At 40.1% G+C, this 22910-nt stretch overlaps 1 protein-coding gene across 1 annotated transcript in view; it reads right to left on the reverse strand.

Annotated features, from left to right (window-relative positions):
* Positions 1-22910, reverse strand: part of DISC1 (DISC1 scaffold protein) — a gene marked incomplete at its 5' end in the record, with an annotated part of 189232 nt that overhangs the window by 45789 nt on the left and 120533 nt on the right. The window contains 1 exon segment of the mRNA XM_082305578.1: positions 227-287. Coding sequence (XP_082161704.1) covers positions 227-287 — 61 coding nt within the window.

Raw genomic sequence — 22910 nt, forward strand, 5'->3', positions numbered from 1 at the left:
AATTCTTTCTTTTACCTGCATCCATTGGCAGGCCAGCGGCAAAGCTGCTGAACATAGCTATGAACAGAGGTCTTAACAATAACGGTTATGGGGTTTCCAACTTTGAACTATTTTTGGTATTATTCTAATGCAAGTTCCAAAACATTCTCTAATACTTTAATGCATGTCGATGCTGCATTAACAAACATTTTTAAGCTTTCAAAGGTTTCCATGATATCAACCTTACCTATGTAGTTTATCCTCCAGCATCTCCATGTACTTTTCAGCATTTTCTTTTACACTGATCACTGCAAAATAAAAGTCTAAGTTAGGTAATGGTATAACTGTACAGTTTTGTATTTTTTTTCAAACCAACTCATCTCTTACGCACAAATTTTACATATATCAGTTAGAAATGAGAATTCCATTAATCTTTTCCACTTTCAAATTACAGTGTGAGTGTCTTCTCCCTTTTTTTCCTGAATGTCTATTGTATCTGTATTACATTAATATATCTAGTAATTAACGCATTAACCTCTTGGTCATGAAAGGTCCCTTTACCTTCAGGAGAAGCAAGCAAGCCTAACTAATTCATCAGTCCATGCACAAGAGTCCTTTAAAATGTTATGAATCTTCTATCAAACTTCTTCTGACAGAACTGAAACACTATGGAATGGAAAGAATTACCACTCAAGATTGTTATGAGATTTGGGGTTTTTTTTGTGGTTTGGTGTTCTGGGGTTTTTTGTTGTTTGTTTGATTTTAAACTTGGGACCTAGATATTGCCTGCATATGAGTCCCTACAACTTCTTCACTCAGAAGAAATTCCACTAAACTACTTACTCACCATAACTCACAATAATAAAGCCATTCTTTTGGATGACACTTGGTACTCCGTCATGGGTACGAATGGGAGAAAAGGTAAATCCCCTGCAGGAAAATGGAGGCTTCTAGAGGATAATAATTTTCACATTATGATAACTTTTTTTCCCCCTAACAGCTGCTTGCCAACTCAAAGTCTTGTAGGACTGTAAATCAGATGATCACTTTTAACCTCTTAATTTGTTGTTTATCAATCAAATATATATTTTATATGAAGATGCATTCTTCAGAGCATCACTGTTTTTATGGGCAAAGCTTGCTACATGGATCAGGTACCCTGTGAATTTACCCATCCATCTCCCCCTATTTTCCCTACAATAAAATGCCTCCAAACACACCTTACATGTATCAAGTGCTTCACATATTTCTCACTTTCTCTTTTTATTTTTTGTGTTTATTTTTTTTCTTCACAAAGTAGAATGTCACAGACTAAAGCCTAATCTGAAAACTCAGCATTAACCAAATCAGCTGTGCTAAAGTTGTGTTCACACACACAGGAGTTCACTAACTGAAACCACTTAGGTAATACCATTAGCAGCAAGCATCAGGGTCAATGTAACATCGACTGCAGAAGGCGGTGTTCACCTGGTCACACAGCAGTCACACATTGCTGAAGCAGCCTGCATCCCAACAGCAAATACAAGACACATTTTGCAAAGCTGACTTACTTTTTGGGTTTTTATTTTATAAGAGTGTTTATCGGATTAGGAAAAAAAAGAAAAAAAACCCAAAACCCAAACACAACCCGCCCCCTGCCAACCCCAAACCAAAAAAAACCACCCCACTCCCCCAACCCTAGTACACTGGAAAGCATCATATTTTTGTTCATAACATCTTTAATCCAGGTTCACTGTCAGAACAGGTTCTGCAACTTGAGCCAGCAGGATTGTGAAAGATTATATTGTACATAGACAACTGCATTTGTTTATACATTCACAGACCCATCTCACCATTAGAACAGTGCTGGTGAATGTTATGCAAAAGGTTATATAAGGACTTCTGCAATGGCACCGGAGACCAATTAAGTTTCCTTAACTTGTAGCAGTTTTATAACAACTTAGCAGAAGTTCCTGGTTTCCTAACCATGCTTTCATTCCTATGCTTCCCGCGGAACTGCAGAGAGCCTGCAAGTCTTCCTTTAATGACACACTACAGCTTTATATAAATTACCACCACTTCTTCCAAACTCCCTGTCCGTCAATCCCCAATGCACTGACCTGGGGTTCAGCACAGGCTTTGATAGCAGATAGCTTAAAGGTGCATGGCTGCCGTACTTCCCCATCTCTTGCCATTGTCACAACATCCTTCAACATGAGCTGCCACAACTCGGGGACTTATTCTTTCAGATAATGAAGTCAGCAGATATTATTAATTTTTGGAGAGGGATGAGAAGAGGTGGAGAATCTGTTTCACACTCACTTTGTTTCTAACCGATATAGTGACTTCTTATGTTACATGAAAGATAAACCTTGCTTTCAATTTATCCTGCTGTGCTTGTCACTTTTTAATTGGGTATGATCTGATAGAGTAATTCGCACTTTCACAGTTCAGTCCTGCCCCTACATGCAACTTTACAATGCCCTTGAAGCACACAGCTTAATATATCAGCATTATTCAATGACAAAAAGTAATGGACAAGAATACACCACTAGTCAAAAGTAGGTCAGAAAAAAGCTAACACTCATTTGGAAATCACCTCACATCACTAAACCCTACTCTCTCCTGTCAAATGTTTTAACTACATTAAAAGAAATGCAAACTTTGCTGCTGAAAGAGAAAGCTCCCCAGACTAGCGTTGTCTCCTTGTCGCCTTCTGCATCTAACTGGCAGAGCTGTGACCTGGAGATGTTGCTGGAAGGAAAACACTGCTTAAAAATCCGATGGAGGTTACCTCCCTTGTAACAAACTGCAAGCAGCACTGCAACAAATACAGAAATACTTTCACCCTTTTAGATCATCCATTTGAAACAGAAGACAAGCAACAAATTAGCAGATTTTTTTGTTCTAATTTAATGAATCTATTCACCATCACTTCAAAGCAAAAAAATGCAAACAGGAAGCTGTGCATGCCTTCAATCTAGCTCAGAAAGTACTAGATGACAGAGGAAAAAAAAGTAATAATAATTTATGAGATTCTTTTCTGCATAAACATGCCCAATAGTTTATTTTTACATTTAAGTGAATAGGATTGCTTTTTTCATCAGTTCTCTGGGGATTTACATGCTTAGCTCATACTGGCCTTGAGGGGAGTTATTAAAATAAAGAAGTATAAATACTCACAGAAGATCAGACACCAGGGTATTTGCTAAGATTAAAAATAGAATTTTCTTGTGAAGCCTTAATTGAAGAAAAGTGATTCAGCACTTTTCTCTTATTTTTTCATATATTTTTTTTCCTCCTTACAGCATCAGACAAAGTGCAGTCTTGGAATCGGTCCTGGTCAGACAGAGCTGAGGAGCAGCGGTGAGCTCCTGTGGTGGTCTTTTAGTTGTTACAGAGTGTAAATCTGCCATTTTAGAAGCTGCATAAATATCTTCCAATAATTAACCTACATAGTGTTCTTTTAAAATAACATCACATGTTGTTTCTCATCTGAAAGCAGCCCCACTGGGGTAATGCTGTTTCTATTACTTACAAATATTACTTGAGCCTGCACATGAAGGTGTATCATCATTTTTATCCTTCGGTCTCAGTCGTCACAAATTGAGCTTACAAAGACCTATGGACCATGACATGTGCTTTGGATTCTGACTAGTATTTTCAAAAACTTTCTGAGTATCTGACTGGAGACCCCTTGAACCCAGTGTCCATACGAAAGCTCTAGATGTGGATGTTTGGCACCTTGGAAGAATAAGTCTTAAAAATTGAATTAGGTGCCTCAAAAAGTTGGTAGCCAATATCATAACAGTTTTTAATTGCTAGCCTACAGGTCTGTAGTTCTCTACCAGACAAGTGATCGACACTGTAGTCCCAGAGATACAAAGTCCAAAGTTAATTTTTGCTTCCATTCTAAAAGGCATTATTTCTTTTTTTTTTTTCTTTTTTTTTTTTTTTTTTTGGGTACGTGAAGAGTGGGGGTGAATAGTGACACATATTTTTTACACAAAATTAAAGTTGGAACAGCCGCAATGGCTGCTAGCAGATCTAGACCTAGCATGAAAAGAACTGCCAGACATCACCTGCCTGCAAGACAAACCTGAAGCCTACACAATTAGCCTCTCTGATCCACAAGCATTACATTCCTTCTCAAACACTTTATTAGTCCGGTAGAGCAAAACTTCCACTGGCTTCAATGAGATTTTTGCCTGACTGAAGGACCTAGGATGACATTTGGCTTTTAAGAACAATATAAAAATAGAAGTAACTGCATGGACATGCATTGATCAACCTCGGGTAAACTCTGAGGGCAGAATTACGTGTGAACAAGGTTGACAGGTTGCTTGTCCTGTCACTATTCTATTTTTTTAAATGTAGAAATGATGATTAACACTAAAAGAAAAGCAAAAGCAGAACATGATTAGTTGAAAATATCTGATCTTTTCTCTTGTGGAAGATGTGCTGCAATAATATGTGAAGTTGGGGTCTGAAAAACTGCAGAATGGCTTCGATATATTTAAAGGTTAACTTGAAAAGCCAGTAAAACTTCAGGACGGCATCTCAGCTGCTCAACTACATGTCAAGATGATTTATCAAGCCACAGTAACAAGATTTCGGATCACAGAATGGTAAGGAATTTTGCATCTTGCAGACAGACAGGGGAAAAACCCAAAGAACAAGCCCTGCGTAAAGAACAACAGCCTCTCTCCAGTGCATTATTCCCAGGGAACTCAAGTAGAAAGAACAGAAAAGGCCAGGATTAAAGAGAGGAAAATAGGTGCCTTGATAAAGACGTGCAAATACGCCAAAAAAGGTAACATTCTGGGTTAAGCCAATCAAACAAATCCTATGCTGGTTCACTGACTGTCTTCCAGTAATGAAGCAAATACCAAAATATGTAGTTACTACCTGTGTCTTCCAGCAATTGTGGTTTGTTCTAAGGACTGTGCTAATCCTCTAAATATCATTACAGAACAGCACAAATTAGCCTGAGGAAATTACTGCCACCAGAGATGAGGTGGCCAAAATTTACGAGTCTAAATGGATGGGCTATTCCATGAATAGGAAGACTACATACAGGTGACCTGGAAAGATAAAAATTGGTACCGAACATCTATGAAATTAAAGCCTCACATTTACAGACGGATGGAGCTGAAGATACTATCTGCCTAACTGGAGATGATTCCATAACTCAACCACAAGGTTTTTTCCTCCTTCTGAAAACAGCTGGCCTGGAGAATAGGATACTGTCCTGCCACACAAATGCAAAGCTGTGCTTTGAAGTGACATGCCACCAGCAGGTAGTTCAAGCACAGCAGTTCTGCTGGGACTGAGTTGTGTGACTGCAACAGGGCTGCTAGACAATCTCAGTCCCTTTGGATGGAAGAGAGTCGGCAGCAACTGCTGGGTGATTTGGTAATGTTGATCTTATCATAATCCCATCCCACAGGAGGACAGGGGGCTTTCAGGGATCTACTGTCAAATGCCACTCCACTGCTTTCACAGCTCTCAGAGGGATGCAGTATGTTGCGTCTTGTCCATATGAAGATTTCTGCCATCAGCTTCAGTTGCCTCTCCAGCCCTACATGGTCAACTGCTCCGATACCATAGGGCAACTCTTCTGATATATAGAAACAAACAATTTAAGGTTCTAGCTTGAGCATCACCATCTTAAAATATTTTGCTCACTCTTATATTTAAAATCTGATAGTATACTGCCACTTCATACCCTCAACCTCTGTAAAAATATGGGAAGTAATAAAAATACGTGAAGAGTAATAAAGAAATACAAAATTGGCAGAACACATGACAGCATAACATTTTCCCACTTATGCTGCACTGAAACAGGAAAAGAGGAAAAGTACAGAGTGAACAATTCATCTTCCTCAGGAAGTTCTCTCTGGGGTTGCTGATACAGAAGGTCTCCTGTTAACTTTCTCTCAAACACATGGGTACATCCTGACCAGAAGGAAGCGTACAGTCTAACCTCTAGACATGCTGGGAGTGGGTGGCCACTGCAATACCCAAGACAACCAGCTTCCTCTCTTTAGGAGACCCCAGAAAGGCCAAGTACCAGCTCACTTGGAGAGATGGCAGTGTTTTACACAGAGCAGACACAGGCAAAGAACATGCTCCATCTGCTTGTCTCTCTGCCTACAAGACTCTCAACATATTTACAGCTGGCTTAATTTGTAGGCCTTGGTGCAACAACGAATTTGAGCCTGCAATGAGTCAAGTGATACCTTGCCTTTGATGTAAAAAATTACAGCTAAACATATATAGTATACAGAAAATACTGATTTTAACAGAGGAGCCATGTCCTGCCCTCAAGTTAGATGTCATGGCAGATATAAGGTACAGAAAATCTCAGCATGAACAGAAGTTTGACAAAGAAATAAAAATCAGAAAACTAGATCTTATAAAAAGAAATGACAGGAGGTGCCAGCAGCCCTGCCTCTAACAACTTACAATTCTGTCTCTCTGGGCATGGCATAAAAGGTTTGCAGAGCAGAAAAGGCAGGGTGGGACAGACCACCCTACATAAAAAGGCACATTTGAAAAACACACATACCCAGAATTTACCTCCTGAACCTTCTTCATTGTATGTGGTACTTTTCACCCAAAGAAACAGGTGACCCTTCAAGTTCTGTGATGATTAAATTGCCTAAATTGAAAAGAATTACCATACCTTCACAGGGTTTCTAAACTTCTTTCAGATTTTTGTAAAATCCGGCGAGCCTGACACACAGTGGTTCCTCCCATGCTACATGTGGGAGACAGCAGGGGGAAGGAGGCAAATTACTTTCTAAATACTTTCAGTAAATAATCGACCTTTTAAAAAAAATCAGTTGAAATTTTATTAATTGTTTTATAATGCAGTATCAAAGCAAGCATACTGCTTCTAAATTAAAGGGGCGGTAGGTGAAATGTTGGCCCAGCAGTGACCAGAGCACTGAAGTTACATGACAACAGACCTGCCTTGATACTTTAAGAGGCTATATAAAGTGTAGGGAGGGTTATAAAGTGATTAGTGCAAGACCACCCACCTCTCCAGCCACAGGTCTGGCCCTCAGGCCTTCCAACTTAAACTTCTCTCCTGCACATACCACCTCTGAAGTAACCACAGGCCAGGTGCAGACCCCCTATCACAGATTTGGTTACTTTTCCACAAATTATTCAAAAGCTACAAATGTTTGGGGTGCACCAAATGGAGCTTTAAATTGGCTGCAGACCTGGAGAAAACCACTCCTACTTCCTCATGCACTTGGTACCCAATGGCAACATTCTCACTGCAGGGAAACCTGAACTCAAATCCAAATTATCTCTCTGCTTTATACTGCTGACATAAATAAGCCCAGAAAGGTTTTCTTCATTACAGACAGGTTTTACTTCATTTAAAATGAGTTAAGATGTGGAACCATGCACCATTTTTAGCTCCTGAGTGACTGCACAGCACCACTTCTGGAAGGATGCTGGAGATCCATACCGAGAACATCCTCAGGGGACAGAGGCTCCTGAAGCCTAGAGGCAAGGCAAGGGTTGAGTTTTACTCTCCCATCCCATCACATGGATAGGACCCTCCTGTTTTACTAGCTTCTCTGCAGCCACCCAAGTCACTGTTCACGTAGAATGTTACACAATAATTTATCAACGTACCTTAGTATTGAAAGTATCATATCCTTTCCAAATCCATGAGGAAAGTTTCTTTTCACTTTCTATTCCTGTTTCCCTTCCATTCTTCACTGAGCAATTGGGGAGAAATGAAGGGGAAGGCGGAGAGAGACCGAGCAATCTGCTTACATTTTCTTCACGTTTTCTCTTACCTGGATTTCCTCTCTGCCTGTTCGCAACCTATTACTTTAATCCTCTGCTGACCATCTGTTCCGACAGCCTCCCACCCCCCCCCACCCCCCCCGCAAAAAAACATTTTCTTTTTTCTCATTTATCCTCTCAAAGCAAAGCCTGAACATCAAGGAGAGCCATGCGTCCAGCTTGCCCTCTGTGGATTGTCAGCAGTCACAAGAGATCATCTGGAAACTATTACACAAGCTAACCAGGCAACCAGAGTCGACATGTGCATAGGCACCAAAAGAGTTCAAACTTGTTACTTGAATTGCCACAAGTTTTTCCTGAAAGTAAGATTTATTTTAACACTGTTAGATAAAACAAAAAGACCCAGAATAAGCCATTTATATAGCTATCCAAGACAAACAACAGAGAACAATTAGGCTTTATGCAGAGGCTAAGCTCCATGACAGTAACTGACAACACCTAACACCTATATTATGAAAAGGAGGAACAGTTCAAACTTTCTTTGTCTGAGGACACAACCTATAAGACAAGTGAAATCGCAATTCAATTTTTGGCTTAACATGATACCTTAAGGCCAATAGGAATGATCCATAGACCATCAGGCATATGTCACGGCCCTTCAGCAACATCAAGGATTCTAAAATATACAGTAGCTGGTTTAAGTTCTCCCACAGTGGCTGTTCTGCTGAACTTTCAAGTATTCAGTATTATACCTAATGTTTTAGTCCCTGAATTGCAACAAAAAAAAAATTATATTAAATGAGTAACCCACTTCGGCTTTTTAATTTAAGGTCACAAAGGAAAGACGGTCAAAGATTCCTTTGAATCACTCTAACTCCTCCAGATTTTTTTTCCCAAAAGGACTCTGCAAAATTTCATGCTAGTCTTAATATTGCTAATTATCTTTTCTCCAGCTCAAAATGTTGGCTAGTCAAGCTATACAAATTAGCAAGAACCCAGGTACCTACAGAGACACAGCCCTCAGCCAGAGAATAAAATACATTTTGTACTTCAACAAATACAATTATTTAACACAGAAGATGTTAGTGCTCAAAACTTCTTAATGGAAAAAAAAACCACAGCACTGCAGCACAGCAAAAAAAAAAAAAAAAAAAAAAAAAAAAAAATTTGGAATTTGCTCCCAAATGCTGCCATAGAATCTGGCTACTAAAAGAGATGAAAGGGAGAGTCGAGTACAAGCGTAAGAGCTTTGAAAAGCAACAAAAAAGAAAAAAAAAGTGTTAAAAAAGGCCTGTGGTACCACTGACAAAGGAAAATGACAAACACTTATCTTCACTCCAGTAGAACAAGTGGCTGCCAAGACATCAGTCCTTCAGATTATTTTAAAGAAAGCAAAGCGGAACTCAAAGGTATATACTGAAGGTTAGAAGTAATACAAATTGCAATAGCGACGAGAAAGAGGAATATTCAGCATTGCAAGCTATTTTTTAACAACCTTGAAATTACATCAAATAAGGCAGTGACTTCCTGTACCAACGCTTAAAAATGATAACTGCAAATAGCACTAACTTGCATTTTTACACTGCTGTTCTCTCCAAGGATCTAGAACAGGTCTTCAAACTACAGAGAAGCAGCAATTTCTTTTTTGAAAAATAGCTGAAAATGAGCAGCAATACAGAGAAGCAAAGCATCCCACATAGTCCGATACACTGCAGTTTTCAGAAACCCTTTGTGAACTACTTGGTTGTTGGCTACACCAGGCATCTTTTCTGCAATGCAATTACAGGCCTTCTTAACAAGAAAAAACGTGAAGCCGCCCAGCATAGATGCTGAGCAGAGCCTGTTCTGTATCCATTCCAGGCACAAGGAGTAAAACAGACAGCCTTAATATATCGCTTTCCTTAATCCCTAATAATCTTTGCCCCGGCCACCTCCCTCCTGGCATGAGGCAACCTGCACACAACTGCTTTTGAGCTTCATTAAACTCATCAGTAATATTTGGCTATACTTGACATACCAATGTAAACACGATGCTTTCGACCATGAACATGCAGTGACGCCTTAAAAGCCTGTCTGCTATGAACATACAAAGCTGGAGCAAAGATTTACAAAATGTAATTGGGGAAATTACAGCAGCTGAGCAAAACAGATGTAGCTACAGGAATGTACGTACACTAAGTGCTCATACTAATCCTGAGCACCCAAAAGGGCAGAGTCTCAGACAGAAGTGCACATTGTTTGAGTGGGCAGACGTATTTTGAACTGCTTTCAAAACAGGATCATTAATTTAACTGGCTGACTTAAAAATATTGCTTACACTATAAAATCTTTGTTAGCTTTCTTAATAACTTTCTAGTGCAAAACTCTACCACACTAGAGCTCTTGAAAGCAACACCTTTAATATCTCTAAGTTAAGGTGGTCCCAATGAAGGAATAAGATTTCCCATAAGATGATAAAGTACATTTTATAAATGAGTTGCACACACCACTTTCAACTGCACAATAAACAAGGGATTCCAATGACATTCCAATGGAAGACAAAACCTACTACATTGCAGATTACCATGTAATTTCCACCTATGCTACTCTGTATTTCATATCTTTTTTTCCCTTGATACCCTCTTCTGTCATCAGAGCCAGACATAAATCTGCATCTTCCCCTTATCTGGATAAACTATAAAATATTTGAGCTCCCTGTAACCGTTTTTTTTGACAAAAAAAAAAGAGAATTCATGCTTTGCTTAAAAGAGATGATGAAAAAAGCAGCCTTATTACTAGTTCAAAATCTCTTTCTAAATTGAAGCAGACAGTTTCAGCATCAATAGAAAATCTTTTATTTGAATTAAACCCTAATACCTCTGTTTGAGTAATGTCCATAAAAGAAGGGAATTAAAGACCTCGCTCTTCGCATGGAGTCTCAGCATTGCTATATTGTAAGTAGGAGGAGTGGATTCATTCTTCAAAGCAGCACAATGCTTTAATGCAGTGGCTTTTTTTTTTTTTTTCATTGAAAATAACCATTTCCAGTGGAGCTGACACTTATTCTTGACTTTTGACTATGATTTTCTTTTTTGTACATTGTCTGCATATTAGCCTAGCTGTCTCCTTCGCTGACTCCTAAGTCTACAGTGTTTGTGTCTTATTTTCTCCTCCGTTCTTTTTTCTTTCCACTCCTCTGCCTTTCAAATTCCTCTTTTTCAGCTTTGCTCTTTCATTTAAGCTGTAAATCATTCATTACCACAGGGAATTTTACTTCTAGTTTTGCTCTCCATGCCAAACTTGCAATGCTTAAGTTACTGCCAGAAAAGAAAACTGTTAGCACAATCTAATAAGGACTCTCAAGTTGGTAGTTTGTGGACACTTTACTGGTCATTCTGGTGATATTGAAATAACTTCCCAATGGCTGATGTAGACTCTTTCTACAGTAGCTTAATTTAACATTTTCTAATGCTGAATGTTCTTTAGGTAAGAAATCACATGCTTAGTTGACCTAATCTTCATGATCCAAATTATTTTTCAAGTGGGACCTAGGAAGTTTTGAAGACATGAGGTAGAAGTCCAACTCTGGTAAAAGTCAAGGTCCAAATATTCAGGACATCCCAAAACCCATAGCAACAGCACCAGCAGTATTACAAGGCTGCTCCAAAATGTACAAACTTAGGATTTTATGCCTCCTCAACCTTCTCTTCTCACTAAGGTGTGCAAGAGCAGCAATAACTCTTGCTTCTTCTGGCCACTCTTAGGAGAAACTAATCAGTTCTTCAGACAACATCCACCCATTTCTCTTTGCTTCCATCTACCTGGTCACCTTTTCCATGAAGGAGATGGAAGTGTCTGCAAGCCATCAGCTGGACCACACCAAATTTGGGCTTTGATGCCTAGGAAATTAAATTTTCCACCAGTCCCACAGCCTGAACATTGAGAGGATGACTTGGGTTTCCCACTCAGGTATCTGGTCTAATTATTGGGCAGGTAACAGTATAAGAGAGACAGTCTGCCCAGGAACAGACTGGAGTAGTGCCAGAAAGAGAAGTGGATGGAGTCAAATGGGGGGGGGGGGGGGGGAAGTCATAACGAAGAGCATGTTGGAAAGTGCTGGGAGAACTAAACCCAAGGGGAACTCCGTTGGTCTGAGCTGGTCTGCAGCTGATGAGCACATTACAGCCCACTCTCTAGGGCACTCTGTTCAAGTCTAAGTAGAGCCAAGTGCTACAGAGCACGAGATTGGACAATATTTTTTTTTAATTGAGCTGCTGCCTTTTTGCTTGGCTGACTGACTGACATGTCAGTTGAATGGTTAGAGTGGTTTGCCTGTCTTTCCCGTGCCCCGCCCCCCCCCCCTGCCCCCCCCCGTTTGAATTTTAAAGGTTGGGCCAAAATGCCCACAGTCTAATAGAAGTCGACTTGTACCAGCCTGTATGTTTATGCAAAGTTGAGGAATGTGCAACAGTTTTCTGAACTTTAAGGTGTCCCACAGATTTTGCTGCTCACACCAGGGCAAGTTGTAGAAATAAGAAATGCTCAAACAGCAATGCTTCCAGTGTTGGACTGCAAGAGGCTTTTTAGAAGCGCTGTTTATGTGTTTTTAGCCGTGAAACTTCCAGTGATATCAGTAAGAGTCACACAGCTAAATCCCCAAGCAACACTTTTGGAAGATGACTTATATTTAAAGGAGGATTAGAAGAAAATACTTCTTACACCATTTTCCATGTAACATTATCAGTCTTAAATTCGGAGAAATATGGAATCATTTGGGGGAAATACATGATTCACTGGGTAACAATTTTCCATCCAATTAGGTTGGGCAGCTATGCTGAATGTTTAACACATACCCATGCTTCTCCCTTCCTTTCCACAGAGTGTATATATTAAACACAAGTTAAGACTTCTGGGTTTTCAACTTTGTTGATTTTACATTCCTTTTGGGATTTCAAGTACTATTTTGTTTAATTATTTTTCCTCTTCTCATCCACAGTATTGAATGACAGTAATAATGAGCACAGAATCATTGTACAAATCCCAGTAGGAACCATTCATAGTTTGCTAATAGGACATTATATTTGCATTACCAAGTTCAGTTCAAAGCACGTTGTGCAAATTAGCTCTGAGGGTTACTACCATGAATCTAAAACCAGAACATCAGGTCAATTAGCACAGCCCTAAAGCACATTAGTTTGGGTGAAAACGTAAGGGGTATGATTAAAATTCTAGGAAATCCTCTCCCTTCTTGGGCTAAGTGCCTCTCCAAAGAAGTCTGGTTTTGCTTCTGGGAGAAACCAGAATGCCTCAGCTCAGCGCAGCGTGGTCTGATGCCGGCGACCCTGATGCCTGATAAGCAATACTAGCCTGTTCTAAAGAGGGGGCAAAATTAACTTCCAGGAGGTGTGGAAATCCTAAGAACCCCATAGAGACACTTTCTTCCCCATCCAAATTAAAAGAACAGGGGAGCATGAGGAAGACTTGGAGGATCTGGGAATTTAACATAGAATATATTACTTACATGAAAATGCAACTAACACAGAAAAGCTATTTAGTTTCTACCACAGAGATAAACCTAGCACAACTAGCCCACAGCCACAGATCAAAAAGTCACAGTTTAATAACGATGAGAGGAGGCCCACAACAAATTAAGGCAGGGAATTTCCAGCAACAAGTACTGTAGAACTACTTACCTTTTGGACAAACAGCATAGGTATATCTATATAGTGACTACACACACACACACACATGCACGCGCACACACACACAAAAAACTATGGAAGTAGTTAATGGACTTAAAGAACTTTAGAGACCACATACAGCATCTTTGGATCAAGCTGCTGGAACAGAAGCATATAGACACAACAGCAGAAGGGGTATCCTAACGAAGTTCTACCTCAGGACTACAACTCTGATTAAGCCAAAGGATGTCACATAAAAAATAAAAGAAAGGGCCAAAGGATGTTATTTTGGTCAAGTCAGTTGATTGGTCTAAACCCTCTGATCAATTCAGGTCAGTCTTATCAAGCCATCAAGTCAGCACAGTACGTGGGCTATACCTCTGCCCAGCCAAAGATGATCTTAAGATTCATTCCTTGGATCATTTTGTGGTTAGCGTCTGAAATTTTAGCTAACCAGCTGCCTTATAAAGCTGCTTATTCTGTAAATGCTAACCCATAATACATCATTATTCTCTGCAGAAACATACTTGAAATAACAACTTGGCAACTTCAAAAATTATGTAATCTTAAACCAAATTATGGGATTTCAGATTACACAAAAGAAATCATTCAATGGGCAGGTTTTGTAGTCAACTGCATGTCAATGGTCATTCCTCATATACTAAGATAGATATACCTGTGACACAGAGGAGGATTTCATCATTAATATTTATAATTCCTTTCTTTGTACCACATACACACCTGTTTGGCAACTGCCTAAAGGATCTATAGGGGCAAACTCACCAAAGCTTCTGACAAGCCCTAGAAGAAATGACTGTGATATATGCAGAACCAGGTAGAAAGGTATAAAAAAAGAGAGAACTGGAAAATTAATTTGGATGTTTGAGTCAAGTACCTCTGCAAAATGCTTCCAGGTCCATGAGCATGACCAGCTAAATAGCTGTAACCTCCTGGTGGATGAAGTGGTGAGAATGAAGGGATTTGCCTGTATGAAACACTGGGCATGCTTTTTGGGAGAAAACAGCACACAAATACACAACAGATTCCACCCTACCTGCAATGCAAACTGATGTGTGAAACAGAAAATAGGCTTTTAGTGAATTATAAATAGCTGGCAAGGACTCATGAATACTCAGCTGGGAGAAAACTGCTTTATATAGAAGACAGGAACACATGAAACATCAGAAACCATACGTACCTTGAAAGAAAATGAATATATTGTCAGAATACAAACAAACAAAAGGCATACTTCAGAAAGTAAGCATTATAAGATGCTTACTATTGCATGAAAACTCAGCAGCAAAAACAGGTGAGCTAGAGTGCCCGGCAAAGTCAAAGCTATTTGGTATAATAAGTGCTTCTGAAACCAGGTAGAGTAACACAAATCAATAGACTGCTTATTATATCTACCTATTTAGTAGCACAGGAAGGCTTAGATTAGCTTTAGAAGGATTAGATTACAAGCACAAATGAATTTGCAGAGACAGGGAAGCAACATATTGCTGCAAGACTGAATGAGCTCTACTGTGAAGAAAATTCTGTCTTAAAGGACTATTGAGCTGAATTTAAATTCTCCAAATTTTGTAAAATCAACTCATGAGTTATTTTCTTTCCTTATTTCAGTTACAGCTGCTCATTTCAATTTGGTGTTCTTTTCCATCGGGTTCTTGATGGCTAATGTTTCTTCCATCACATTTTATATCCATTAAAGAGAGAAAGAAACTGCCAAATATTTTATTCGGGGGGGGGGGGGGGGGGGGCGCGGAGATTTTCTGTCATTCTGCATTTCTATATCACCACAGAAACATCAATTAGAAGTTTCTCTTTAACATATACAGATGCACAAATGCATGGGAATTTGTGTCATACTTTTTTTCAAGATGCATCCACTCAGGGTCAGGGCAAGCAGCGACGGAAAAAAAGCTTCTCTCTGCTTTCTCTGTGTTTCACATGAGACTGTCAGTCTGCTATCACTTCCCTAATGAGTGGTGAAACCATTATTCTTAATTGTGCATTATTCCAATTTTCAGCATTTTTAAAAGTAAATTACCCAAAGAGAAAGGAGGTGTCCAGAGGAGAACCATTCCCTAAGAAAATGCATTTGAGTAGTAGCAATTAAATACTCACTTTCTAAAAAGTTCTGAGGCAGAATTGCTTAATAATGATTCATTTCAAATGATCCCAGAGAACCTCAGATTTTTATTTTTTTTTTAATAGCTTCATTCTCCTTGGTCTTCCCCAGAAGATAACCAGGATACAACACAGCAATTGGCAGCAGGAAGCGAGCACTGCTTCACTACAACTGAAAGTGGAGCATGTCAGCAAAGGAAAATACAGCTGCCTAACTTTGATTTCTGGCATTGCATCTTTGCTCAAAACACCTTCTTGTGGGAAGTTCTGTGACATTTGGATAACTATGATTCTTTGAAAAGCATTAACATACTGATGTTTTCATAAATTTTTTTAACAGAGTTTTGAACACTTGTTTTCCCACCAAATCGGATGATCTGTAAGAGTTCCTGGCCAGCTGAACTAGCCAAATAGACAACAGTGGGCCAGGTATGGTCATTTTGGAAAACTGTCAATTCAACTGCTACTGCCTGAAGTTGCCACCTGTTCCTCCCGGGCTTCTTAACGATTTCTTCAAATCCACTCCCTATGGTTTGGGGAGCTCTCCTCAAAACTTTCCATCCTGCCTTCAGTTACTACCGTAGTCATCCATTTTCTACTTGGAAAACAGGAATTTCTCGTTCGTGAAGGTTCAGGACCAGGAGCATACTATGCAGTAGGCATAGTAGTAGCCCAGGGGACCGTCTCCAGCTCAGAGCACCCTGGCAGGACTCGAGCCCTACAGAGAGCGAACAGTGCCACCTTCTGACCCACTGCCCTGAGCTCCTGGGGCATGCCAGCCTTCTGCAGCCAGCCAGGCATGTAATGACTTATCCAGATTCAGATGGCAGGACAGACCTGCCGAGCTTGCAGGGTGGGAGGAAGAGCGGAGAGGCAGACAAAATGAAGGAGAACAGAAAGAAACCCTTGCGTAATGGCTTCTGCCACCCTGCCATAAAAATCACGTTGTAGTCTAGAAAGAATCATCCTTGATTAACCTTTTATCTCCTGACCTCCTTAGCTAAGAAATTAGCAACAAAGGCATTAAATGACATTGGATTTCTTGTATTCGATTTGTACTGTTTTGAGACTTCATCAGTGTTGAAAGGTGTTACTGTAATCTGCTTTCTACCAGGGCACAGGAAATAGAGCATAGATATAACTCATTCCATCTATAACAAAAACAAAAGTCCTTATCCTACCTTGTCAATTATTTGAAGAATATTTGTTGTTTTGACCTAAACTGTCCAAGAAACAGACTCTGCAGTTTCAGTGTTAACCTACAATGCACCTTTTATTCAGAGTGATTTCTAGGAATGCTCTCAAGTACATTCTTATGATGGACTTCAGTTTTCCTTGAGGGCAATTTCATCCTTAGAAATAGCACAATAATGCAAAGGTTCTTTAGGCAGAGGAAAAACATACAGGCACCCTAATAGGATATAAATCCTTTCCACAAACTTATGCTGTTTTTTTAAGACTCTTAAATTATCTCTGGTGCTGTGGATTGAGTAATCATGGCATTTCAGATATGGAGGAAGGGATCAGATGGACAACAGAGAGAAAAAAATGCTTCACTGTTCAAAAAAAAAATCTATTTCAGGAAAAAGCTTCTTACAAAAAGCACAGAGGCAGCACTGTACTTTGGCTACCACGATGGGAATTCTAGCTGATGGGAACCACAACTATTTCAGATCAAGGAGCTTCCGAGTAAAGTAACAGCTTGGACGTCTGCACTGTATTTAAGGGCAAATCTCAGCCTCTTGTAAGTGCGCTTTGTCCACTGCAACTGCTGAAACAAAGCAAGGACTCCATTTTTGCCTAAAACAGTGAGTGGATGAAATGTCTTCTGGACGGGCTATGACAGTTAATAGAAGACCCCTTTGGGAACTATCTCCTGGCAAAAAGAGAGCAGCTCTCAGGCTACTCAGGCTTCTGCGCAGGATCAGATGATCCCTACCCCGCAGCCTCCGGATGACAGCTGCATGTTACCTCCTCCGTGAGGAGGTTCCTGTGCCAAGGAACTGCTCAGCGTCCTGCCTTTAAATGAGCACCATTCACTGCTGGATCCCCAAAACTAAGCGATGTTCTTCATGGAAAGAGGAACTGTTTCAGCATTTCACAGTTACATGAACAGATCCAGAAAGACATGGGTACTGTGTCAGCATCAGCTGGGAGAATATGAGGCAGAGACAGGAGCTGAATCCAAGCGTCCAACTGCTCAGTTCATTGCTCCAAACTGCATGCTGCTTCAACAGACCCACAGCCTAAGTCTATTAAACACATAACCAAAATTGAGGCTATTTCTGGTGTCTAATTTCTAAAAGCATTACCGAGGTGAAACCAAATCCCACCCCTCGGCTGTCAAAGAGGGTACACTGCATCCCTGCCAACACACATTTCACCACAGGTGATGGGCCAGATCATTGTGTCACCTGAAGGACTAGAACGATTCAGCAGCTCAGTGAGGATATCCTCAATACCAGAAATAGTCAGTGTTCAGGGAGACTGCTTTCCGGCCTCCTGCATAGGGATATACCACCCCTCACTAAAGGAGACCTGAGACACGCCAACAGTTCATGGAGGGCAGAGCACCCTAGGTGGCTGACCAATTGTGATTGACAATGCCTACCAAGGGGGCCCTCAAACTCTCCTCAAAGGGAGACTGTAACTTGCAGACGTCAAAGCAAAAAGTTAATTGGTGCTACACATCACAGAAACAAACCCTCTCACTCCTCTCACCCTCTTAGCATGGCTCTGCTTCTGACCTGCTTTTTTCATTTTTTTTCCACTGCCATTTACCCTTCTTCAAAAGACTGTTAACAAAGGTGTCTCATCTATCTGCAGTCACAGCATTAAGTATCTACATCAACTGTCTATGTTCCTATAGTGTTAGCGTCAGCATTCACCTTAACCCAGAAACCACATACAGAGCATTTGCAGCTAAGGTGGGCTGGTAGGGAAGGCAGCCTTTGGGGAAGGAGGGATGTCAAGCCATATCATAGCACAGGAACTGCTGCAGAGAGAGCGGTTAGGAGGTACCAGGGTGCTTCATTTTGAATCTGATAGACAGCTGTTGGAAGAGAAGGGGGAAGACAGCAAAACAGAAATGGGAAGATCCCCTGGCACAAAACAAACTTCCCTGTCTGTTCTGCATGGACATTAAGGTCTCTGCGTCTTTGAAAGAATAGCCGATGTAAATAATTTTGGCAAAATCCTGTTTTAGCTGCATTACTTAATATGCTTCCAGCTCAATACTACTATCCCCTCACATACTTAAATGGCCAACACATACAAAGGCCAGTCTCACTGTGAACAGTTGTTTCTAGTGCTGCATCAGCATAACTCATCACAGGCGAGTTATTTTCCACAGGGCATAATAGGGAACACCCAATCCAAGCACAAGTCAAATGACACTTTAGTTCAATGCTTGTGTTTAAATTTCTTCCTATTGCTATCATTTTTCACATTTCCCTTTATAATTTTAATAGAAATTCTTCCACCCCCAAGCACAATGTTTTCAGACTTTCTAGTAGAACTAATCAAAAAAATTAAAAGAGATCCCTCAAAAAGCCCCTTGAAAAACTTATTTCTGTTCTGATCAGCTTTAGCTAAGTTGAAATATTGATTGATTTACCAGTGGAACGAAGAGACAAAAAGGAAAACAGAACATCTTCAAGAATCAATGCAACACAAAACACAAAGAGCAGGGGGGACCCGCCTTAGCAGAAGCAAGTGTCTTCACAACTGACTTATCTTAGAAACACCAAAATCTTTCAAAAAAACCACACAAACGAAGTTTGAGATACAAGTTTCAAGCACTTCTATGTTATCTAGGTGTGATATTCCTCATAAGAGACAGAAAGCCCCCTCCTTCCAGAGAAGGCATGTGCATACTTGGAGAAGCGAAGAAAAAAAATCACCTACCCCATTACTTACCCTGATGTTAATTTTTAGTAAGTTCAGCTACTAATGCTCTCACTGACGGTGTTCTGCTTTGAATCCTCAGCACTTCCAGCTCTTGGGGAGCAAAACTACACTCCCTTTAATTGCTCTTCCTGAGCAATTAAACCTTTTCTCCAATAATAATGGATTTTGAGTTCAACACCTTCCTCTAGCATTCAGTGATGTTACTAAAGCTCTGCTTCAGAATAGCCCCAAAACATCAGCATACCGCATAAAAATAATGACATTTAAAGACAGCGTCCATTTAAAATTGTTGTCAGGAAGAAGGAGCAAAACTCTGAATTTCTAAAGAAACAAAATCTTTTCATTCCAGGATTTAAAAGGACTCTCTCATCTCTTCCATGAAGATTGTATCAGATTTGACATAGAGAATGCCGGAACAAATTACTGATGGGGTGAGGCATTGCAGATTGAACCAAAGAGTTCAAATAGACAGTGCTCACAGTACTGCCACTGGAAAAAAGCAGCAAAAATCTCTTTGCCTCAATCACAGCTCCTTTGTCCACCTGCATAAAACTCCCAGACAGAGTCTGGAAGCCTACTGCTTCAACTCCTGATGAGCATTCATGCTTCACAGTGGGTAACTGGCACAAGAAGATGTTACAAGGATAGAGCAAGGGGTCAGAGGGTTGAACTCCTCTTAATGACAACCTGTATGGAAGGGGGAGTCAAATACAAAATGTAGTGGTTCTGGGACTCAACTGGGATACACAGAATGGGCTCAAATGAGATAGCAAAGCTATGACAATAGTCTTCTTGTATAATACCCTTAATGCTACATTCATACAAGTAATCATAGATGGATTTATGTTTATAATAATTTTAAGAAGTAGAAAGTCACAATTTACTGAATAACACTGTTCTCTGATGAAACAAAGATGTATGAATCTCAGTAGCATTAATGGTTTTTTGAAAGCACAGTACTATTTTATTAATAGTACCTTTACTTCTTACAGATTTGTTTTAAATTAAGCAATAAAGCACAAACACGAAGATAAAATTATGCTAGTGCAGTTCAAATATAAATTATTTTTCCATTTAAATGCTTTAAAAGCATCTGGAAAAAGGACAAAACAAAGAAAAAATTTCAGGTCAGGTGAGGATAACTTTATCCTTCTTGCTAATAAACAAGCCTTTCCACATATTGCCTCAGAATGCGTTTTATCTAGTTAACACAAACTGCTTTGATATGGGAATTAGGGAGAAAAATCATTGCTTGCTAATCTCTTAATTGTTTTCAGTTGAGATAAACTAAAAACTGTGATGGGCATTTTCAAAACACTACCATTTACGCGTAGAAAACATACCCATTTCCATCTCAAAATATTCTAAAGTTGCACTCAAGCAAGGAGTATCTGATAAAGCTTGTTAGAGGCCACATTTTAAAGACAAGAAAAATGTTTTTAGAGTACAGACACACACACAAATAATATCACAGTAATGATTCAAAAGCAAGGCTATTTCAAAGAAGCCAGATTATTCTTCAAGAAAATAATACATTTATCAAACAGATTTTCTCTTCCTAATCAAGTCGTTCACTGTTCTGGACACTATTAACAGAGCAATTTAGCTCAGCAGTAGAGGTACATCAACCTGAATTAAATATTTTTGTGAGTTCAAATCACCTAATCTGGACTCGGGCTGCTCCAGACTTGGAACACAGGAAAATGCTTCCAAAAAAAAAAAAAAGAAAAAGAAAAGAAAAAAAAAACCAACTTCATAAATCCAAAGACATCACTTCAGGAATTTCAGGTTTTAAGGAAATGACAACTACCTCTATATAGTCCCAGAGCCATGAGACTGGGATAAGCATGGTGCTAACCCATGTGCTTTCTGACTCCATATGTAACATTGACCCCATCTGACCTCTAGATTTCTGGCTGGAGATGAAGGGGGGGTCAGAAAAAGGAATTTGCATCTTTGTAACAGACTGACCATGACAACAAGACAGCCTGAAGGAGAGCATACATCTCTCACCGAGATGAACTATCTCATTCGCCTGCAATCGGAGGCTGAGGTGAGCTGGTTGGTTTTGCTGACTGCAGACATACGAACTGCTCTGAGCACTGTCAGTAGCTGCTGTCCTCAATCCTTCACCAGCGTAAGCCTAATGGATCACCATGGTACATCCACACATAGGGCACAGGAAAAAGAAAAGGAGAGGCCTGACTTATGTACCTCTGGAAGGCAAAGAAAGTGAATGAAATGTGACAATACCTGCTACATCTGGTGAGGAACCACCTGGCTTCACACAGGCTTTTATAATGCCAGTGATTGCCACTGCATTGCTGGACAACATCCACCATTCCACAGCTGGATCTCTTTGGATTCCCCGCTGCCTTTTTTTTAAAGCCAATACTGGTATTAGAACAAACCTAAGACACAAGAAGGCTTTCTGGGACATACGGGTAACAACTGACCTACTCCTACTATTTGTCCAACCACCCCTTCACGAGGAGCTCACTCTGTAAGAGGCCTACAACTGACTTGTAGGGAGGGGCCTATGCATCCTTACAAGTCAGGGGGAACTTTTGGGGTGGGGGTGAATCTCGGCAACTTTCCCTCACTGTCTGCCAACTTTTCCAAGGAACTGACCCTACTGCCAGTGCACCTCACATCCAACAAAGTCAGACCACGGTCAGAACAGAAAAACATGGACACGCGCAAGTGGTGCAACATCGGGAGGACGCGAGCAGAGAATGCTGTAGGGAGCATGTTCTGGAGAAATGTAATCAGACCACTTGAAGTCATAGAAAGTTTGTGAGTTTACCAGCAGCAAGTGTTAGGGGAAAACCAGAGCAGAAAGGATCTTGACAGAAAGAGAACCAACCCAGCTGTGAGATGAGGCCAAGTAGCACGAACCGACCACCTGATGGAGCAGAAGGAGAAAGAAAACCAAACAGAAGAATAACAAGAGCTTTATTTTTTAGTCAAAGTTGTGATTGCAAATGGTTAGGCCAGCACAGTGCTTTGAATCACAAGCATAATACTGCATACCAAGTGTTCTCCAATCATAACATTTGGAGATGGAACAGGGTTCGTTTTAATGCTGCCCTTTAATACCTCCAAGAAAATGCTACACTTTCACAAAGTAAAAAATGTGTCCTGACAGAATAAAAGATGGAATAAACCAAGACAGGCAGCATATAGATGAAGTCATTTTGTTGTAAAACATTGGCTGCCTGGAAAACTGTACAACTGTATTTTTGAAGTATAAATTCAAAGTCACTATGGTAAGAAAATCAGAATTTCCAGTTCACTGTTGTAGAGCCCTCAGAATCCTCTAGCCCTAGTCAAGATACAAATTGGGAGCTCCTTCTTACTATATTACAGAAAATCAATAAATGCAGTTTTGGACCATTCACTGTATACTATAAGAAATCTAAGTAGAAAGTAAAACTGAACAAAACAAAGAAAGCCACAAACGTTAGCATGCAACACCTC

The sequence above is a fragment of the Platalea leucorodia genome, assembly GCF_965183815.1.
Source record: "Platalea leucorodia genome assembly, chromosome: 3".
Taxonomy (NCBI): domain Eukaryota; kingdom Metazoa; phylum Chordata; class Aves; order Pelecaniformes; family Threskiornithidae; genus Platalea; species Platalea leucorodia.